Source organism: Chiloscyllium punctatum, chromosome 41 (genome assembly GCF_047496795.1).
Source record: "Chiloscyllium punctatum isolate Juve2018m chromosome 41, sChiPun1.3, whole genome shotgun sequence".
Classification (NCBI taxonomy): domain Eukaryota; kingdom Metazoa; phylum Chordata; class Chondrichthyes; order Orectolobiformes; family Hemiscylliidae; genus Chiloscyllium; species Chiloscyllium punctatum.
In genome coordinates this window covers 49,122,415-49,142,660 of record NC_092779.1, presented here as the reverse complement: position 1 = coordinate 49,142,660, position 20,246 = coordinate 49,122,415, and the positions used below count along the sequence as shown (strand labels likewise).

Sequence of the window (20,246 nt, the reverse complement as noted above, 5' to 3'; positions counted from 1 at the left end):
TCTGAGGAAAAAGGCTCGCACTGTCCAACCTATTCTAACGCTCTGATTATCTTATGTCTCAGTTAAGTCATCTCTCAACCACCTTCTCTCTAACAAAAACAGCCTCCAATCCCTCAGCCTTTCCTGGTAAGACCTTCCCTCCATACCAGACAACATCCTACTAAATCTCTAAACCCTTTCCAAAGCTTTCACATCCTTCCTATAATGCGGTGACCAGAACTGTACGCAATACTCCAAATGCTTTCTGGCACTTTATCCACAACCAAAGTAAGGCTCACAGGTCTATAATTTCCAGGATTGTCTGTACTCTTCTTGAACAAGAGAAGTAGATTTGCTATCCTCCGGTCTTCTGGCACTATTCCTGTAGATAACGATGACATAAAGATCAAAGCCAAAGGCTTGGCATTCTTCCCCCTGACTTCCCAGGGAATCCTCCGATAAATCCCATTTGGCCCAGGGGACTTATTTATTTTTACACTTTCTAGAATTGCTGACGCCTCCTCCTTATGCACTTCAATCCCGTCTAGTCTAGTAGCCTGTATCTCCGTATTCTCCTCAATCATGTTGTCTTTTTCTAATGTGAAAACTAACGAAGTCTATTCGTTTAGCACTTCCCCGATCTCCTCTGATTCCACACACAACTTCCCACTACTATGCTTGACTGGCCCGAATCTTACCCTAGTCATTCTTTTATTCCTGATATAGCTATAGAAAACCTTGTGGTTTTTCTTGATTCTATCCACCAATGACTTTGTATGTCCCCTCCTGGCTCCTCTTCAGGTCTTTCCTGGCTAACTTGTAACTCTCATGATTTGGAGATGCCGGTGTTGGACTGGGGTGTACAAAGTTAAAAATCACACAACACCAGGTTATTGTCCAACAGGTTTAGTTGAAAGCACACTAACTTTCGGAGCGACGCTCCTTCATCAGCTGATAGTGGAGGGCTCAATCCTAACAGAATTTATAGCAAAAATTTACAGTGTGATGTAACTGAAATTATACATCGAAAAATTGATCATCTGTTAAGCCTTTCATCTGTTAGAATACAGTGATAGTTTCACTTCTTTCATGTGTAAATCACAAAACCTTTTATTTAAAAAGTTGCATTCTCTGGTTAGCTGTTAACAATGGTGATAGCTAGACAATATGTTGAAGGTGTTGGCCCCCTGTGTTCTCTGTCTATGCCATGATGTTTAGATTGTTTTTAATCTAAAAAGTGAGACAACGGAGTTTTACATAAATTCATGCAGTTTTTGAGCTCAGAGTTCTACATGAATGCATGCAGTTTTTTGAGCAAAGTACAATGTAACCCTGCAAGTACAAATTCACCCCACAAAATATATGTGTGCATGTGGGTCTTTGTCTGTGTGTGTCTGTCTGTCTGGGTTGGGGGTTGAGTGTGAGAACCCCCAACCCAGACAGACAAAGACCCACATGCGCACTTATATTTTGTGGGGTGAATTTGTACTTGCAGAGTTACATTGTACTTTGCTCCAAAACTGCATGCATTCATGTAGAACTCTGAGCTCAAAAACTGCATGAATTTATGTAAAGCTCTGTTATCTCACTTTTTAGATTAGAATCAATCTAAACATCATGGCATAGACAGAGAACACAGGGGGCCAACACCTTCAACATATTGTCTAGCTGTCACCATTGTTAATAGCTAACCCGAGGAATGCAACTTTTTTTAAAAAAAGTTTTGTGATTTTACACATAGAATACAGTGATAGTTTCACTTCTTTTAACAGATGAAAGGCTTAACAGGCAATTTTTCAATGTATAATTTCAGTTACATCACTGTAAATCTTTGCTATAAATTCTGTTAGGATTGAGCCCTCCACTATCAGCTGATGAAGGAGCGTTGCTCCGAAAGCTAGTGTGCTTCCAATTAAACCTGTTGGACTATAACCTGGTATTGTGTGATTTTTAACTTTGTAACTGTCAAGCACCCTAACTGTGCCATTACATCTCATCCTAACATAAGCTGCCTTCTTCCTCTTAACAAGAGATTCAACTTCCTTCGTAAACCATGGCTCTCGCATTCCACAACATCCTCCCTGCCTGACCGGTATGTACTTATCACAGACCCACAGTAGCTGTTCCTTGAATAAGCTCCACATTTCAACTGTGCCCATCCTCTGCAGTTTCCTTCCCCATCCTATACATCCTAAATCTTGCTTAATTGCATCATAATTGCCTTTTCCCCAGTTATAACACTTGCCCTGTGGTGTATATACCTATCCCTTTCCATCATCAAAGTAAACATAACCAAGTTGTGGTCACTATCACTAAAGTGCTCACCTACCTCCAAATCTAGCACCTGGCCGGGTTCATTACCCACTCCCAAATCTAATGTGGCTTCGCCTGTTGTTGGCCTGTCTACATACTGTGTTAGGAAACCCTCCTGCACACATTGGACAAAACCTGACCCATCTAAAGTACTCGAACTATAGTATTCCCAGTCAATATTTGGGAATTTGAAGTCCCCTGTAACAACTATCCTGTCACTCTCGCTCCTATCGAGGATCATCTTATCCTCTACATCTCTTGAACTATTTGAAGCCCTACAGAAAACTCCCAACAGGATGACCTCTCCTTTCCTGAGTCTAATCTCAACCCACATTGCCTCAGTAGACAAGTCCTCCAAAGTCCTTTCTGCAACCATAATACTGTCCTTGACTAATAGTGCCACACCAGCCCCTCTTTTAGCATATTCTCTGTTCTGACTGAAACATCTAAATTCTGGAACCTGCAATGACCATTCCGGTCCCTGCTCTCTCCATGTCTCTGAAATGGCCACAAAATCAAAATTCCAGCAAGTTTTCAAAAACTTTTGAACATAATGGCACTTGTTTAAAAAAAAAGTAAAACTGTTTCCAAACCTAAATGTCATCTCTAAATTAGCTGTCCATCAGCTTGCATTTTTAAAAAATTCGTGGAAAGAAACTCTACCAATGTGAACAAATTTACTATTTGTGAAAGTTGCCACTCATTAACAAATATTACAATTACGCATGCTTGTAGTGGGATTAGGAGTCGTTGTCTGTGAGAGGGATGAAGGTTCGTAATTGGGGAAAAAACAATCTGAGCTCCTCTTTGGAATTTACATTTCTTCTGTGGACATATTAGCTTTCTATGCTGGGATGGCAAGAAGCCACAGAGAAAACCACCTTTTATGAGAATTAAGGATAATCCAGTTGATAACTGCATCTCTAATCCTCATCCTTCAATTTTGCCTGATTGGATTGATTCTAAAGATATATAGTCACAGACATGTACAACACAGAAAAAAGATCCTTTGGCACAATGAGTCCATGTTATAACAAATGCCTAACTATTCTAATCCCATCTTCCAGCACTTGACCCATATCCTTAATATCACCAATGTACATTTAACTACTTCCTAAATGTTATGAGAGTTTCTGCTGCTACCACACTTAGTGACGGTGAATTCCAGATTCCCACCATCCTCTGGATAAAAAAAATGTTGCCTGACATCCCCTGTAAACCTCCTGACCATTACCTCAAATCTCTGCTGCCAACCACTGATCCCTCCACCAAGGGGAAAAAGTCTCTTCCTGCCAAGTCTTTTTACGTCTGTCAATTTTATTCATCTCAAGCATATTTCCCCAGTCCCCTCTGCTCCAAGGGAAACTGCCCAGTCTATCCAACCTCTCTCCATAAGTAAAAACTCTCCAGCCCAGGCAAGATCCCTGGTAAATCATCTCTGCACCCTCTCCAGTGGTATCTTACCCCTCCCATAATGTAGATTACAGAACTGCACACAATACTCTAAATGTGGCCTAACTAACATTTTACATCGTTCCAGCCGAACCCCTCTGCTCATAATCTCTGTGTCGCAGTTAATAAAGGGCAATACCCCACATGCCTCCTTAACCACTTTGTTACCCTGTACTGCTGCTTGAAGGGACTGGTGTGCATGCATACCAAGTCACTCCTGATTTTTGGTGCATCCCAGGGTCCTAGAGTTCCTTATGTATTCTCTTGCCTTGTTTGATCTTGTTTGTCCTGCCCAAGTCCATCGCCTCACACTTAACTGGTTTGAATTTCATTTGTCACCAATCAGTCCACCTATAGGCGGCACAGTGGCTCAGTGGTTAGCACTGCTGCCTCACAGCACCAGGGACCCAGGTTTGTTTCCAGCTTAGGGCAACTATCTGTGTGGAGTTTGCACATTCTCCCCGTGTATGCGTGGGTTTCCTCCGGGTGCTCTGGTTTCCTCCCACAGTCCAAAGATGTGCAGGTTAGGTGGATTGATCATGCTAAATTGCCTGTAGAGTTAGGTGCATTAGTTAGGGGGAATGGGTCTGGGTGGGTTACTGTTCAGAGGGTTGGTGTGGACTAGTTGGGCCGAGGGGCCTCTTTCCACACTGTAGGGAATCTAATCTATATCTTCCTCTACTCTAAGGCTATTCTCCTTATTTTTTGCCATCCCACCAACTTTCGTATAATCTGTAAAATTGCTGTGAACCCTCTTACGTTCAAGTCTGAATCATTTCTGTATACCACAAATAGCAAGGGCCCTCATGCTGATCCCTATGGAGCACCAATGGACATAGCTTCCAGTCAAAAAAAAATCTGTAGACCATCCCCCTCTGCTTGCTGCCACATATCCACTTTGGGGCCAATTGGCTAAATTTCCTCAGATGCTATGGTCTCTTAGCTTTGCAGTCAGTTTCCCATGTGGAACCTTCATCAAAAATTTGGTTGGACTTCAAGCAGACTACATTGCTCTCACCTACACATCTGAGCACATCTTCAAAAAATTCAATCAGGTTAGTCAGACACAACATCCCCTTAACAAGGACATGCTGTGACTATTCTTTGACTAAACCCTGCCCTTCCAAATGCAGAATAATTCTGTCCCTCTGAATTACTTAACAGTTTCTCCACCACTGAGGGTAGACTGACTAACCTGCAGTTTCCTGGTTTATTCCTTCCTCCCTTCTTGAATAACAATATCAAATTAGCTATCCACCAGTCTTCTGGCACCATTCCTGTGTCCAGAGAGGAATTGAAAATATTGCCAGCACCCCTGCTATTTCCTCCATTTCCTCACTCAACAGCCTGGGATGCAGTCCTTCCGTCCCTGGAGGTTTATCTATTTTTTAGCCTGCCAGACCACTCGGAGCCTCCTCTCCTGCTGTACTAATTTCCAGGCTTCTCCCTGATTTTAGAACATAGAAAAGTACAGCACAGTACAAGCCCTTCAGCTCACGATGTTGTGCCGGGAATTAATCCTCATCTAAAATAACATTGACCTACGCTCCCCTCAATTCACTCCTATCCATGTGCATGTCCAGCAGTCACTTAAATGTCTCTCATGACCCTGCTTCCACCACTACTGCTGGCAACACGTTCCATGCAATCACAACTCTTTGTAAAGAATTATCCTCTGACATCTCCTCTCTACCTTCCTCCTAACACCATAAAACTACGACCCCTCGTGCCAGTCAATCCTGCCTTGGGGAAAAATTTTCTGGCTATTGACTCTATCTATGCCCCTCATTATCTTGTACACCTCAATCAGGTCACCTCTCTTCCTCCTCTCCAGAGGTAAAAGTCTGAGCTCAGTCAACTTCTCCTTGTAAGTCGAGCCTTCCAGTCCAGCCAGCATCCTGGTAAACCTTCTCCGCACCTTCTCCAAAGCCTCCACATCTTTCCTATAATAGGGTGACCAGAACTGGATACAATATTCCAAGCATGGTCTCACCAGGGTTTTGTAAAGCTGCAGCAAAACCTCGCGGCTCTTAAACGTGATCCCTTTGTTAATGAAAGCTATATGCTTTCTGAACAACTCCATTCACTTGGGTGACAACTTTGAGGGATCTATGCACTTTAACACCAAGATCCCGCTGTTCTTCCTCACTGTCTGTTGTGCCCTTTCTGTGGAACAATTGCTCCCAATCTGTACTTCACAACTCATGTCTGATAGTGTCATAATTTCCTTTTCCCCAATTAAATATTATCTGTACTCACTTTGTCCCTCATGTCAGACTTCGTGTTCATTTATGACTTTACCTACATTCTCCACGCACAAATTAGCAATGTGGCCCTTGATAGGCCTTACTCTTTGCATGGCTATCCTTTTACCCTTGATGCACTTGTAAGTTAACTTAGGATTTTCCTTTATTTACCTTCCATTCTCCTTTAGTACCCCATTTTTGCTCTCCTGATTTCCTTTTTAAGGAACTCACTGCGCGTTCTGTACTTGTCTGGGGCACCAACTGTTTTGAGCCTTTGGTATCTACCTCATGCCTCCCTTTTTTCTTCTTCCATCCTTTATATTCCTCGATATCAAGAGTTCACTAGATTTGGTGATCCCACTCTTTATTGGAATATATTGGGTCATACATTTCCCTATTTCCTTCTTGAATCGGTCCCACTGCTCTGACACAAATTTACCTGAAAGTATCTGTTCCCAGGTATATTCTAATGCATAATACTGCTTTCTTGTACTGTATTCATTTACAGTTCGAACTGGATTACTCTCTGGCTCTGTTGTTATGATAAGCTTTTTGATTGAAGCAAATACTTATAATATGAAGCCTATTAATATAAATTAGAACTTTAAAAAGCATGTAATTGTTTCCAATGAAATTGCTTCTACTTTGAACATTACTTTTTCTGACAATTTGATTATATTTCTTTTGGTTTCTTGAGTATAACATTAAAAGTCTGTTTCCACATTTCCAGTAATTTCAAATCTATCTTGACAATGAAAAGGAGATTACTTGTCTTACTGCTAGACAATTCATTTTTTGCAAGAAGATCCTATCAGAATGATGTGAATCTAAGTATGGGTTTTGATTTTGTCAATCCCTGCTTCAAGTGCATTGTTCAGGAACAAATCTCCTGCTAAATTTGCTCTGGAATGTAATCCATAGCATGTTAACAATAATAAAATTAGCCTTGTTGGTATGACACTAATTATGTATAACCTTTGGGAGTGACCAAGCTACAGATAGGACACAACCTGTGTATGATCACATTGCTTTTGAGTGGTGCAGACACTCATGAAAAATTGCACCCAGCTCCATTGAATTTTGAGCTGCTTGAAGTCATCAGCTGGAACTATACAAGAGCCACATTTGGTTGATGCTGTTAATCTGAATTAACTGAAAATGCAAAACCGATCCGACAACATCTTTTGGAGAGTGAAACATTTTCAAGTCAGTGACCCTTTGTCAGGGTTCTGACCAGCTGAGGATTAACGGCATCTGCTGTTTGTGTCTCACTTTCCTCTTTCATGGCTCTTTCCCCTGAGATTTATATCTTCCTTTATCTTCATTTTTAACACTGACATTTTCTTGCCTGTTTCACCATGACCTTGTTTCCATTTTACTGGTTCACTGGTATGTCTCCTGGTATGTGTTCTCCTTGCTAAATCATTTGCTTCCTGTCTTTCTTTCTTTCTTTCTTTCATATTGTTGCTTTGATCCCACTTTATTGAGGGAGCTAGTGACATTAGCTTCCGACTGTTCGACAAAGTGGGTGGTGAAAATGAACCCATTGCATTCATGTTGTTGCCCCTTCCTGCATTGTCTTAGTCTTGCTTGGGATCTGGCCTGGATTAGCAAGGAATCTTTATGGTGAACTGTGAGCACAAACTTAACATTGAGATCCTGAAATTGCAGCATATAATCCACTGTTGCACCACAGGTTGTGCTATGGTTGTCTTTGCACCCTCTCCACCAAAAGCAAAGCTTTTGAGATTAGAAGCAAGCATCCATATTTCACCACAGACAACAAAATCCAGTCCCGTTTATCGATTGCAGGTTTTACAGATAAATTTTCTTGAGAACTGATAAGGGTTTCTTGGTCATTTCAAGTTAGACAGCAACTAGATTTAAACCAGAGACTGGACTCTTGAAAATGTAGTGCCAAATAGGCTGGGTGCTTGATGACTGTTACTTTAAGAAATAAACTTACCTTAACAGCTAAGCTAAATGAAAACACCAGTTTAAAGCGAGCTAAATTGTCATGAAGAGGGTAGGGTCTCATTTTGATTTTATAAATATATTAAAGAACAGTGAATTTTCCTGGTATCCTGGACAAATACTCTCCTTTTAGCTGCACCTCCAAAAAGAAGTCAGCTATTTATTAATTCATTTGTTGCTTTAGGAATCTTATTGCTCACAAATTGGCAGGTGCACTGGTCCACACAACAGCAACATAATTCCAAAAGTAGTTCTTTGGCTGCACTATCGATTAGTCGATCTTTAGAATGTGATGAAATGTTAAATAAATGCAGAATAGATAAATCAATTTAAAGGAACCGTGTTCGGAGTTATGATTAACAGTAAAATGTTGCAATATAACTGTTGAGTGACTATTCCATATTCTAGCTTTTGAAATATTGTACCTAATTTAAAGACATTTTGCTATTGTGTTCAATGTGATAATATATTGCAAAACATTTTAAAGCAAACAAATATCATTCATGCATTCATATTGAACATTTTACAAGCTATAGAAACTCCTCTGTCAACAGCAAAAGGTAGCTTGTGTTTTTGACATTGGATCTGTAAATTTCTGATCTAGGATAACTTGGGAGGAAATAGTAAAACGGCTATGATAGCAACAATTAGCCCTGCTGGAGACAACTACGAAGAAACACTTTCCACACTGAGATATGCTGATCGGGCCAAACGCATTGTAAACCATGCTGTGGTGAACGAAGACCCAAATGCCAAGATCATTCGAGAGCTGCGTGAGGAAGTAGAAAAATTGAAGGAGCAGCTAAGTCAGGCTGAGGTAAGGATATTAAGGTTAAATGTAACAGGACTGGAGAGAAACACTGTGTTCGTAAGGTTTGACTCTATAACACAAACTGTGAATTTAACGGAGGCTTCCTTTATTCAAACTGCAAACATGGTTAAGATATTTAATGTTTGAGGGAGCTGAGCAAGCAAAAATGTGGTCTTTAAACCTTTTAAGAAGCACTGATTAGGACACAACCACAGTGTTGTGCCAGTTCTGGTCACCATATTTCAGAAACCCACCTTATTTGATAATGAACGTGAAGGAAGAATGTCTCCTTACCTGATCTAACCTACATATGACTGCAGACACACAGTCATGTGGTAGATTTTTAACTGCCTTCTGAAATGACGTAACACACCATACAGTTCAAAAGCAGTTCGCAATAGGTAACAAATGCTGACCTTGTCAGAGACACTACATCCCATCTAAAAATAAAACAAAAAGGATATTAAGGACCTTGAGAAGGTACAGAGAATTACAAGAATATTTCCAGGGATTTGAAATTTTAGCTCCAAGGTTAGGTTGAAGAAACTGATACTGTTGCTCTGTAACAAAGAGGATTGAGAGGAGATTTGATAAACGTGTAAGACATTATGATAGGTTTAGGTCAGGTCAATGTTAAAAAGTTTTCCCATTTACTGTTTATGGGGAAGAAGTGGAAAGAACATTTGAAAGATTTTTTTTAGTCAGTGAGTGATACTTGCCTGGAAATGGCTGATATAAATTGTAGAATCAGAGATAATCAATGATTTAACAAGGAAATTGGGTGCCCAGTGTTGAGAAATAAACTTCTAAGACTGCAGGCTCGAATCAGGGGGTTGGCTAGTCTGCTTTACAGAAAGATGACATGGACTCGATAGGCTAAATAGTCTATGTCAGTGGTCTAATGACTTAATGGGTAGGATTTTATAGAGACAATGACGGCCTTTTCTGCAGTCTGGACCACCGACAGAACTCTCCTGTTGCCTCGGGGAAAGCCTATTGCAATTTGTCATTTGAGCATTAACAGGCCAGAAGTGGACCATTGTCTGGAGTCAAGGATCTTAGGCGTGGATATACAGCCCTTATCATGTTATGATTAAGAGATAGAGCTTGTCTGTGCTTGACAATATCACTGGGCAGGCAGTAACAACTGCAGGTGCTCCACTCACCTGAGGTCTTGAGTCTCATAGGTTCCCGGGCACAGGTAGGCAGTCGCAGGAAAGTATTTGAGGAAATGGGAGGGACAGGCATTGTGCAGGGCAGGATGCTGGTTCTCTGCAATACTTCCCAATTCCTAATGTTAGATCCCTCAGTCAGGTACTGAGTCCTGTTGAATGGACCACCCTTCTTGGCCCAGTGGGAAGTTTGAATGTTTGCTTGTCCTGCTCCCCATATGGTGAACCTCCTATTCATCCCTGGGGTAATATTAGTGGTAATGGAATGTTGGCCTTTCCACTCTTCCTTAATCAGGGTGGAGGTGGGAAGATGGTAGTGCCTATCTGCCTCCCTGTCCCCAATTAAATGCCACAACTGCCACCAGATTCACCACTGGGAAAGGCACAAGATTTGCCTCTCTGAAAATCAATTGAGTGCACTCAATTGCCTGCCAGTGAGTGAAGTGTTGCAAGCTATGATTAAGAGGTAATTTGGTTGTTTGGTTCAGTTGTAATTTGACTATGACAGTAATAGTCTTTTTGCTGTTCTCATTTAGGCAATGAAAGCTCCTGAGCTCAAAGAGAAATTAGAGGAATCTGAAAAGCTCATTAAAGATTTGACTATCACTTGGGAGGAGAAACTGAGAAAAACTGAAGAAATCGCACAGGTTTGTTAATAGGAGAAAATTAATTTGAGGTTTAGTTCTTGTTATTGTTTTATTGTAGGTACTGATTTTAGAATAAAAATGATTTCTGTCAATTTACCATTACTTGCATATTTTTAAACCAAAACCTTTAATCTTTGGCATTAAGTTGCTTCCTTTTTTCAATGTAATTAAAAGGAGGTGACAATCTCCTATAATTTAAGCCATTGTGAGGTGGTGTGTAGTAATGATTAAATGTTGCTCCATGTAATGGAGCATTATATATTGGATCTCTCCTCTGTGTGTGACTTACACCTAGAGTGACTTACATTTTTGCTATGTTATCAAATATATTGATAATTTTGCATTAGATTAATTAATGAATGTTTACACTTAGGGGAACTGAAGTTAGAGGTACAGAAACAAACAAAGGAACCTGGCTCAAGAAATTGTCAATTCAAGTGCAGCCGCTTTCTAAGCTGGTTTTTTTCTGTCATGATTGTTACTTTTTCGAGAAAGTAGGCTAGAGTATCTATCAGTTCTCCTATTCCAATGTGCAACCCAAGTGGGTGGATTCATATCTTGAATTATACTTGGAAATTTTATTTTTCCATGAGAAGTGCTGATGGAAATACATTATTTGATTCTGTGCACTTTTCACATTAGTTCATCTTTTCTTTACATTGCTTTCCAATCACTAAAAGTTGGTCTGGTTTTTGTGGGTGAAGTTGTAAACGTTCGCGGATATTCCTCTGAACTGACAGCAACATTTGGAATTGCTTGTAGGCAGTTAATCTGAAGATCCAGAAGTTGTCAGTGATTTTGTACTTCTCCATGGGGTACGCTGTTAAAGTTTCCTTGGGCTGGAAATAGAAATCACCTAATTGATCGAACATACCTTTAAATGCTAGCAGTTTCACTATTAAAATCCCTGCAATTGTGCAGTTTGTTGAATGCAGTGTAACTGGATTTTTTTTTAAGTTTGATGTTTCTGTATCAAACATAATTCCAATTATATATTCCAATCATTTATTTTGCTCTTTATAAGATTTGGTTTAAAAGTGAAGTGTAATCAGTGCATTATATTTCAATTTGCTCTCTGGGAATACATCAATGTGAGGCGCTGCTTATTCAACTTGATCATACAACTGTAGCTGTATACCTTATGATCCTTGTGATTTAGTGCCTGATTTGGTTTCCTGTAAGGAAAGGGGATTGCTAGATCTTCACCTGCAGCTTTCTTTTGAGGTCAGTGATGAATGCTACAACTTCAAGATGGTCTACAAAGTAAGGGAGATAATTGAAAACGGACTCGATAAATAACTGTTTAATCACAGATTTTGATCAAAAATAAAACAAACTAAGGTGGGGTTGAGGATCTGCATTTTTTTTCCCTTGGACAATGGGTGAGAAAATTGTGATGAATGAGTTTTTAAATTGCACTGGCAATTAATAGTTTAAGCTATTCAGAGTTCAAAACCAGGATTATCCTTTTGAGTTTGCTTGGAATTAGTCTTTTGATATTTTGCTTCCTTTAAAAGGCAATCTCATTTGATTTAAATTGTTTTTCTATCTCGTTACCCATTGATTTCTATAATATTTCATTGAAGCTGAATTGGACAAGATTTGATGACTGGCTACTGTGGTTGGACAGTGTCAGGATTTAATTTAATTTAAGGTTAACATGAAGAGCAATGGATTAAGTCAATACATGCATCATCTAGCAAACAAAATTGAATTTGGCAAGCATTTTCTAAATAACCTGTGTTTTGTTTTCTGTGCAATAAGATGTTCTTTGGAGTATATAGCTTTTTAAATTAGGAACTGTGATCCGGTTTACAAACACGATTTAATGCAATTCTTTGTATGCAAGTAAATTAAAACTAGTACTCTGAAGGATTTTAAGTTAGACCAAATCTGATTAGTAGAACCTGTGCAATGTTTTCTGCTGAAATCAAATTACTGTAATCTCATGGCTTTTGCAATTTAAGATTCAGGCTCAAGCTGACAATGATAAGTAGCATTTATGTCACACAAGTGCCAGACAATGGCCATCTCTAACGAGAGATTCTAGCTATCTCCAATTGGCATTTACTGACATGACCATTAATGAATTTCTGATCCTTGCCTCCCACATCCCAGTCCCACTCTCTCTCTTTCCCACTTACTGAATTGCTGTCTCACTCATTTCAGTTTCTGTCTCACGCTGTCGCTCTGTTTCAACACTACCCTGAATCAGCAGCACTGTGGGTGCTTCACCATCCAAAGGATTGCAGCAGTTCAACAAGGCAGCTCACCTTCACCTTGTTGAGCACAATTCAGCATCGTCTACAAATTCTGGCCGAGCCAGCAATACCCCATTCTGTAAAGAATAAATACGTCAAGATGTAGAAGTACATATGTTTGCTTCGAAGTGTTAGGGTGAACCCTTGTCACTTGAATTTCAGTTGTGTTTTATTGTCTTATCTGCAGGAACGACAAAAGCAACTTGAAAGTATGGGCATCTCCCTGGAGTCCTCTGGCATTAAAGTTGGGGATGACAAGTGCTTTTTAGTCAACCTGAATGCTGATCCTGCACTCAATGAACTGCTTGTCTATTACTTGAAAGTGAGTATTCATAACAAACTGCAGTTGAGGATTCTTGTAGCACAGTGATAGTGTCCCTACCCCTCAACCAGGAGACCAGAGTTCAAGTTCCACCTGTTCCAGAGGTGTGTCATAACATTTGGACAGATTGATTAGGAAAAGGACAAATCACTGTTGTGCTGTCAGTGAATACTGTCAAATATGTCATGATTTTGCTTGGAAACTTTCTTCTCCAAAGCCGCTGCGTAAAAGTAAGTTGCAATCTTAACTTGTCTGCAGCACAAAGAAGAATAGATTTTGCATGACTTTTTTTTAATCTGACTGTAGAAATAATCACACCAATTATTGTTTAACTCGACCAGCCTGGGTATCTGTTCATCTTTGTGTATAGAGTGGTACTCTGCATCTAACCTGATTTAAGATTGCGCAATACTGGGGTCGAGTTCATTGTGAAAAACTTAACAATCTTTGCTGATGATCATAACAAAGAGTTTGGACAGAGGACCTTTGACATAGATGAGCAATCTACACTGCACCTGTTAGAAACAGTTATGCTTATTATGAGAGAACTCAAGATTTATATTGCATTATGAAAACTAAAAAAGCTTGTCCATACATGTTCATATATACATGTTAAATACCAGTAAACAACAAAATATGTATGTAGAAAATAATGTAGAAAATTAATTAAGATTGATTAAAATTAATTTTGCTCAAAAAATGGACACCAATTTCTGTTCCTCTGAATTTCAGGGTTTAAATATTTAACCTCAGCCTAACCATGCATTTACGCTCTGCATGTATTGGGAAGGTAAAACTGGTAAGGTCAGGGCATAGGATTCCGTCAAAACAGCAATGAGTTTGTAGTTCGACTTGTGCAACCTGACAGCGTAGCTTTAATTTTGATTTTTTTTGTCTCTTTTTCACAATTCTTAAGTTTTCAGTCTGATTAGGTTATGCAAATTTACAGCATTAAAACATTTGGTGTGATGTTGCCTGAAGGTATTCATGCTGTACATGAACATCTTCCTTGTATGCTACTTTAAACCCTTTGAGCAAATCCATTGAGATTTTTCTCAGTGATGTATGTTGATAACTTTTCACTAAATGCATCTGTGCTGTTCACCTCAAATACTTAACGTGATAACAAGTTTGACACTAATTTTCCTGAATTCCCTACTAGATGACTAAAGATGGTCATTATCTTAGATTTGTGGATAATAATTAGGCATCTCCCCAAAACTGGTTTCCATGTCAGATCATCTTGCTATATTCAGTGGCAAATTCTTTTGGCTATGACTCAGAAGGTCATAGGTTCAAGTTCCACTCAAGACTTCAGTAGAAAATCTAAGCTGCTGCTTCACATTGGATCAGAAAGAGTGGTGCACATTCAAAAGTGCCATATTTTGATTCCCTAATAGTCTGCTGATTGCGATTCAGCCCATTTACCAGTATAGATTTGATGGGCTGAAAGGCTACTTCCTTTGTTCTAACTTTTTACGAAGTGGAATGGGTACGTTCCAGAGCTTAAGATCACACCAGAATTGATGAAGTGGACAGTGAAGGAGGTTATCACAGAGTACTATGGGACCTTGATCTGATGGACCAAGGAGTGGCCGGTGGAGTTCTATTTAGATAAATGTGAGGTCCTGCATTTTGGAAAGGCAAATCAGGCAGGACTCATACACTTAATGGTAAGGCCCTGGGGGAGTGTTACTGAACAAAAAGATCTTCAAGTGCAGGTTCATAGTTCTTGAAAGTGGAGTCGTAGGTAGATAGGATAGTTGAAGGTGTGTGGTATGCTTTCCTTTATTGGTCAATGTATTGAGTATAGGAGTTGGGAGGTCATGTTGCGGCTGTACAGAACATTGGTTAGGCACTTTTGGAATATTGTGTGCAATTCTGGTCTCCCTGCTTTAGGAAAAATGTTGTGAAAGCCAAATGGGTTTAAAAAAGATTTACAAGGATGTTACCAGGGTTGGGGGATGTGAGCTATAGGGAGAAGTTGAACAGGCTGGGGCTATTTTCCCTGGAGAATTGGAGGCTGAGGGGTGATTATAGAGATTTATAAAATCATGAGGGGCATGGATAGGATGAGTATCCAAGGTCTTTTCCCTGTGGTATGGGAGTCCAAAACCAGAGGGTATGAGCTTAAGGTGAGAAGGCAAAAATTGAAAAAGTACCTGGGGTGTTACTTTTTCACACAGAGGATGGTGCATGTATGGGACAAGCTGCCAAAGGAAGTAGTGGCAGCTAGTATAATTACAACATTTAAATGGAATCAGGATGGGTACATGAATAGGAAGTGATTAGAGCAGTATGGGCCAAATGCTGGCACATGGGACCAGATTCATTTAGAATATCTGGTTGCCATGGACGAGTTGGACTGAAGAGGTAAAAACAATGACTGCAGATGCTGGAAACCAGATTCTGGATTAGTGGTGCTGCAAGAGCACAGCAGTTCAGGCAGCATCCAAGGAGCAGCGAAATCGACGTTTCGGGCAAAAGCCCTTCATCAGGAATAAAGGCAGTGAGCCTGAAGCGTGGAGAGATGAGCTAGAGGAGGGTGGGGGTGGGGAGAAAGTAGCATAGAGTACAATGGGTGATTGGGGGAGGGGATGAAGGCGATAGGTCAGGGAGGAAAGGGTGGAGTGGATAGGTGGAAAAGGAGACAGGCAGGTAGGGCAAGTCCGGACAAGTCATGGGGACAGTGCTGAGCTGGAAGTTTGGAACTAGGGTGAGGTGGGGAAAGGGGAAATGAGGAAACTGGTTAGAACGCCTCACCTTCCGCCTCAGAACACTTCAACCCCAGGGCATCAATGTGGACTTCAACCACCCTAGTTCCAAACTTCCAGCTCAGCACTGTCCCCATGACTTGTCCGGACTTGTCCAACTGCCTATCTCCTCTTCCACCTATCCACCTGTCAAAGTCTAATAAATCTCTATTGTACTGTAATTACTGAATTATTATTTAATCATTGGAAAATTAACAGTCTGTGTTATAAAATAAGTATCAAAGGTATTTGTCCCTAAACCCTCCTTTGGTAAGCTCTTTCAGAAAAGACCACCCTCTCAATACTATCCTCTTATTCCAAATGTGGAATATAAAGCAGAATAAGGACTATATAACAGATTTGTTGTTGTGGTTATGCACAATTGTTGCTATTCCACATATTTGAGTGCGATCTTCGTGTAATTTGCCGTCCTACCTTGTGGTTAGTGAGATTTGATATGCTTATAATGTACAGTCACACTGTGCCAGGTTTCCACTACTTCTACTTCATGTCACCTCTACGAACAGGAACAGTGATCTATACTCTGTTCAGTCGCATCTTGATTGTAAAATCACATCTTCCTTTTTCCAAAAAGTACAGCAACATGATAAAAGCAAATGCTTCCTTATTGAGAGCTCAGTGGAAGTTATTGAAATGTACTGTTATTTTCAGTAGCTATTTTCTGCATTTGTGCACTTCATGTTTTACAATTGCCACTGACTCCGGCTTTAAATTATTTCTCAGCTGCACATTTAATCAGAAAAAAATGTTACGGTTAAATATTTGGCAAGCCATGTTACTGCTTACAGCAGGCATGGAAACATTGATTCAGGCTGAGTCACTCAAGTCACTTGTATGCATCCTGTGAATATTTATAGCCAAGTATAAGGTGCTGACCTTTAAACTTCTGATATTCTCAACAGCATCACACCAGGGTTGGTGCGGATGAATCTCAGGACATACAGCTGTGTGGAATTGGCATCCAGCCTGAGCACTGTGTCATTGACATTTCAGCAGATGGGGATGTTACTCTCTGTCCAAATGAAAATGCCAGGTAATATTTTCACTGTAGACTAGGTGAGAGTTTCAATGTAGAAACCCATTGCAGTCATCCTCTTGCCACGTGGTTCAGATTTAATCATTATACTTCTTGATCAAGGTTAAGTAGAACTCCCAGTATATAACCTGTGAAAGGGAAGCAGCATAGACTCTTTCTGTTAAGAAATTGGCAGACCTAATGTACATCCCATATAACTTCCATTTGACAACATTTTTAATTTGTTAATATTTTGCATGTGGTTATCTCATTGATGTTTAACTTTAGTTTGTGTACTTAGTAATGTCCATTCAGTTGAATGTGTCTGACCTCTGACTAAAAATCTCAGACGAACATAGGTCTTTCATCTTTTTAAGTTTTGATTTATTAAACACAGTGGCCATTCCGGTAGGATACTGTACCATCTGCCTCCAGCTGCTGTTGATTACTGCCCAGCAGAAATGGATGTAATTGAGCAAGCTTTCATATTTATCCCCGACCAGAGACTATCCTGCTGCAATCAGAAGCTATGGGTGCAAGACTGAGCTGCTTTTCAGTGGTGTGCACATGTTTATGCTCATTCTAGATTGGGGGTCAGTTTCTAGCTAAACTAATTAAAGTCATTCCAATTTAATTCGTGGCAGTAGATAGCAGAACATGAAGGTGGGACTCATCAATCAGTCAAGATGAGGTGGAGGTGAAAGGTGGATTGACGGAGACCAGGGTGTGAGCTGTGTTGTGATATCTACTGCATACAATGAATTGTAAATGGTTTTAGCATACTGAGTATTCTGGATGCTATTAGAATAAATGGTTTATGGAATAAAGTTTCAGTTTGAGTATTACACAATGTTCCATGAGCTTGCTCAGTAATTGATCTATCGCTTGCATTTCTGCTTCTGCTGCATTGATTTTGTTTGGGTCATATAATGAAATTTAAGAATTTCATCATTTCAAGAACAACACTGTGTTACTGTTTGAATAGTCTATCTTCTGATTTTTAAAAAAATGTACCCTGTATTGAGAATAATTGTTGCATATTATAACAAATGTGTGTTCATGAAATTCTTGTTTTGATTAATTATGTTCAAATTGCACTTTTTAAGTTTTCCCTTAACTGCTGCATATTCAGCCCTTTTTTTAAACTGGATTAATGAGGGTAGAAGCCAAAGTTGTCTTTGCAATCTAGATTTGTTCTTTCGAATATGCATCAGTTCTAATAAATTTTTTAAAATAGTAGGGAAATTTCTGCACAGGGTCACAGACTCAGTTGCACTATTGGGAGGTCAGAACAGGAGTTAGCTCCCTCAAATACAAGGGAGAGAGCATCAGAATATTCATCACTTTAAAGTTGTTGTTCGCCTTAAGGATAAACTGAAATGGTGCGCTGATTGGGGATGGGGAAAGATACAAGCAAAACTGTTTCTGCATATTTAGAATGTTTTAATATATTCTGTATATTGATTATTATTGTCTGTTTTTCATATTTAGTAATATTGAGATCTTTAATTTGGACCTTGAACCTTGTGGCATGTTATAAATTATCAGTGTGGTCAACCCCCCCCCCCCCCCCCCCCCCACACACACACACCCTTGCTCTCCCAGTTCCATGGTGACTGTGACCTTTATAAAACAAGGGATGAGCAACATGCTCTGTCAAACATCTAACCTGTCATCTAAGTATTTAATTTGTTATTTTCTTGAACAAAAGGTTTGGGTATCACACTGCATCGGACATATTTTGTACTGTAGATCTTCTGATGTGAAATCAGCTGAAAAATAGCCAGGCATTTCTTGTTATTCAGGTTTTTGAATTTATCTTGGTCCGATATTCCCATATTATATGAATTGAAATCTATATGATATTGAGAACATGCAAGTCAGCAAACTGGACATGATGTCCTTGTTATTTATCCTTTATTAACATCATAGTCTGGCTTCATTGATTTTGAAACGTTGTTCAGCTCTTCATGGATTGTTCGATGTCTTTCCTCCTCTCTTTCCTTCACACAATGTCATCTTTGATTCAATAATAATAACACTCATAACCTGTATACAATTCAGGAGTTATCTAAAGAGTTTGCCAGACTGTGTTCAAATTTTATTAAGTTAAAAATCACACAACACCAGCTTATAGTCCAACAGGTTTAATTGGAAGCACACGTGCTTTCGGAGCGACGCTCCTTCATCAGGTGATGGTCTGTAGAGTGTCTTAAGTCTGGGAGGGGGTACGTGTGGGAGTGTGTGCCCGTGTCTGGGGTGGGGGGGTTGTGAGTGTTTGTGAGAAAGAGAGTGAGTATATATGTGTGCATGAGTGTAGAGTGGTCAAAGTCTCTGAGAGGATGTGTGTGTGTGTGTACCGAACTTAGCTATCAGCCTCTACTCGGCCACTTTTCACTGCTGCGTGTCCCGAAGTACACCTTGGAGGATTCAGATCCAGGACATTCAACCTCTGACCTTTGAGTGACCACCCTCCAAGGTGGACTTTGGGACAGGCAGCAGAGATAAGTGGCCGAGCAGAGGCTGATAGCTAAATTCGGTACTCATAGGGAGGACCTCAACCGGGACCTTAGGTTCATGCCACATTACAGGTGACCACCATTACACTATACGCACACGCGCTCACTCACTCACTCATGGACAGACTTATACACACACACCCTTACAGAGACATACACTCCCACACAGGCATCCTCTCAGAGACTTAGACCACTCTACATTCGTGCATACACTCTCTCTCACAGACACTCTGAACCCCCCACCCCAGACACGCGCACACGCTCCCACACTCTCACATGCACCCCCTCACAGACTTAAGACACTCTACACTCACTACACACACACATATACACTTTCTCACACTCACAACCCCCAACCCAGACAGACACACACACACAAAGACCCACATGCAGACATATATTTTGTGGGGTGAATTTGTACTTGCAGAGTTACATTGTACTTTGCTCAAAAACTGCATGAATTCATGCAAAACTCTGTTATTTCACTTTTTAGATTAGAATCAATCTAAACATCATGGCATAGACAGAACACAGGGGGCTAACACCTTCAACATATTGTTTAGCTAACACCCATTGTTACAGCTAACCTGAGAATGCAACTTTTAAAAAAAGGTTTTGTGATTTACACATGAAAGAAGTGAAGCTATCACTGTATTCGAACAGATGAAAGACTCAACAGACAATCAAGGTATTTTTCATGTATAATTTCAGTTACATCATCGTGTAAAGGTTTGCTATAAATTCTGTGCCTTAGAATTGTG

At 40.0% G+C, this 20,246-nt stretch overlaps 1 protein-coding gene across 7 annotated transcripts in view; it reads left to right on the top strand.

The window, feature by feature from the left end:
* kif13a (kinesin family member 13A) overlaps window positions 1–20,246 on the top strand; it is a 319,077-nt gene that overhangs the window by 186,620 nt on the left and 112,211 nt on the right. For all 7 annotated transcript variants that reach the window (XM_072560889.1, XM_072560887.1, XM_072560888.1 and 4 more), the window contains exons 11-14: window positions 8,569–8,781; window positions 10,484–10,594; window positions 13,043–13,177; window positions 16,854–16,984. In XM_072560889.1, coding sequence (XP_072416990.1) covers window positions 8,569–8,781; window positions 10,484–10,594; window positions 13,043–13,177; window positions 16,854–16,984 — 590 coding nt within the window. The remainder of the gene's footprint in view (window positions 1–8,568; window positions 8,782–10,483; window positions 10,595–13,042; window positions 13,178–16,853; window positions 16,985–20,246) is intronic.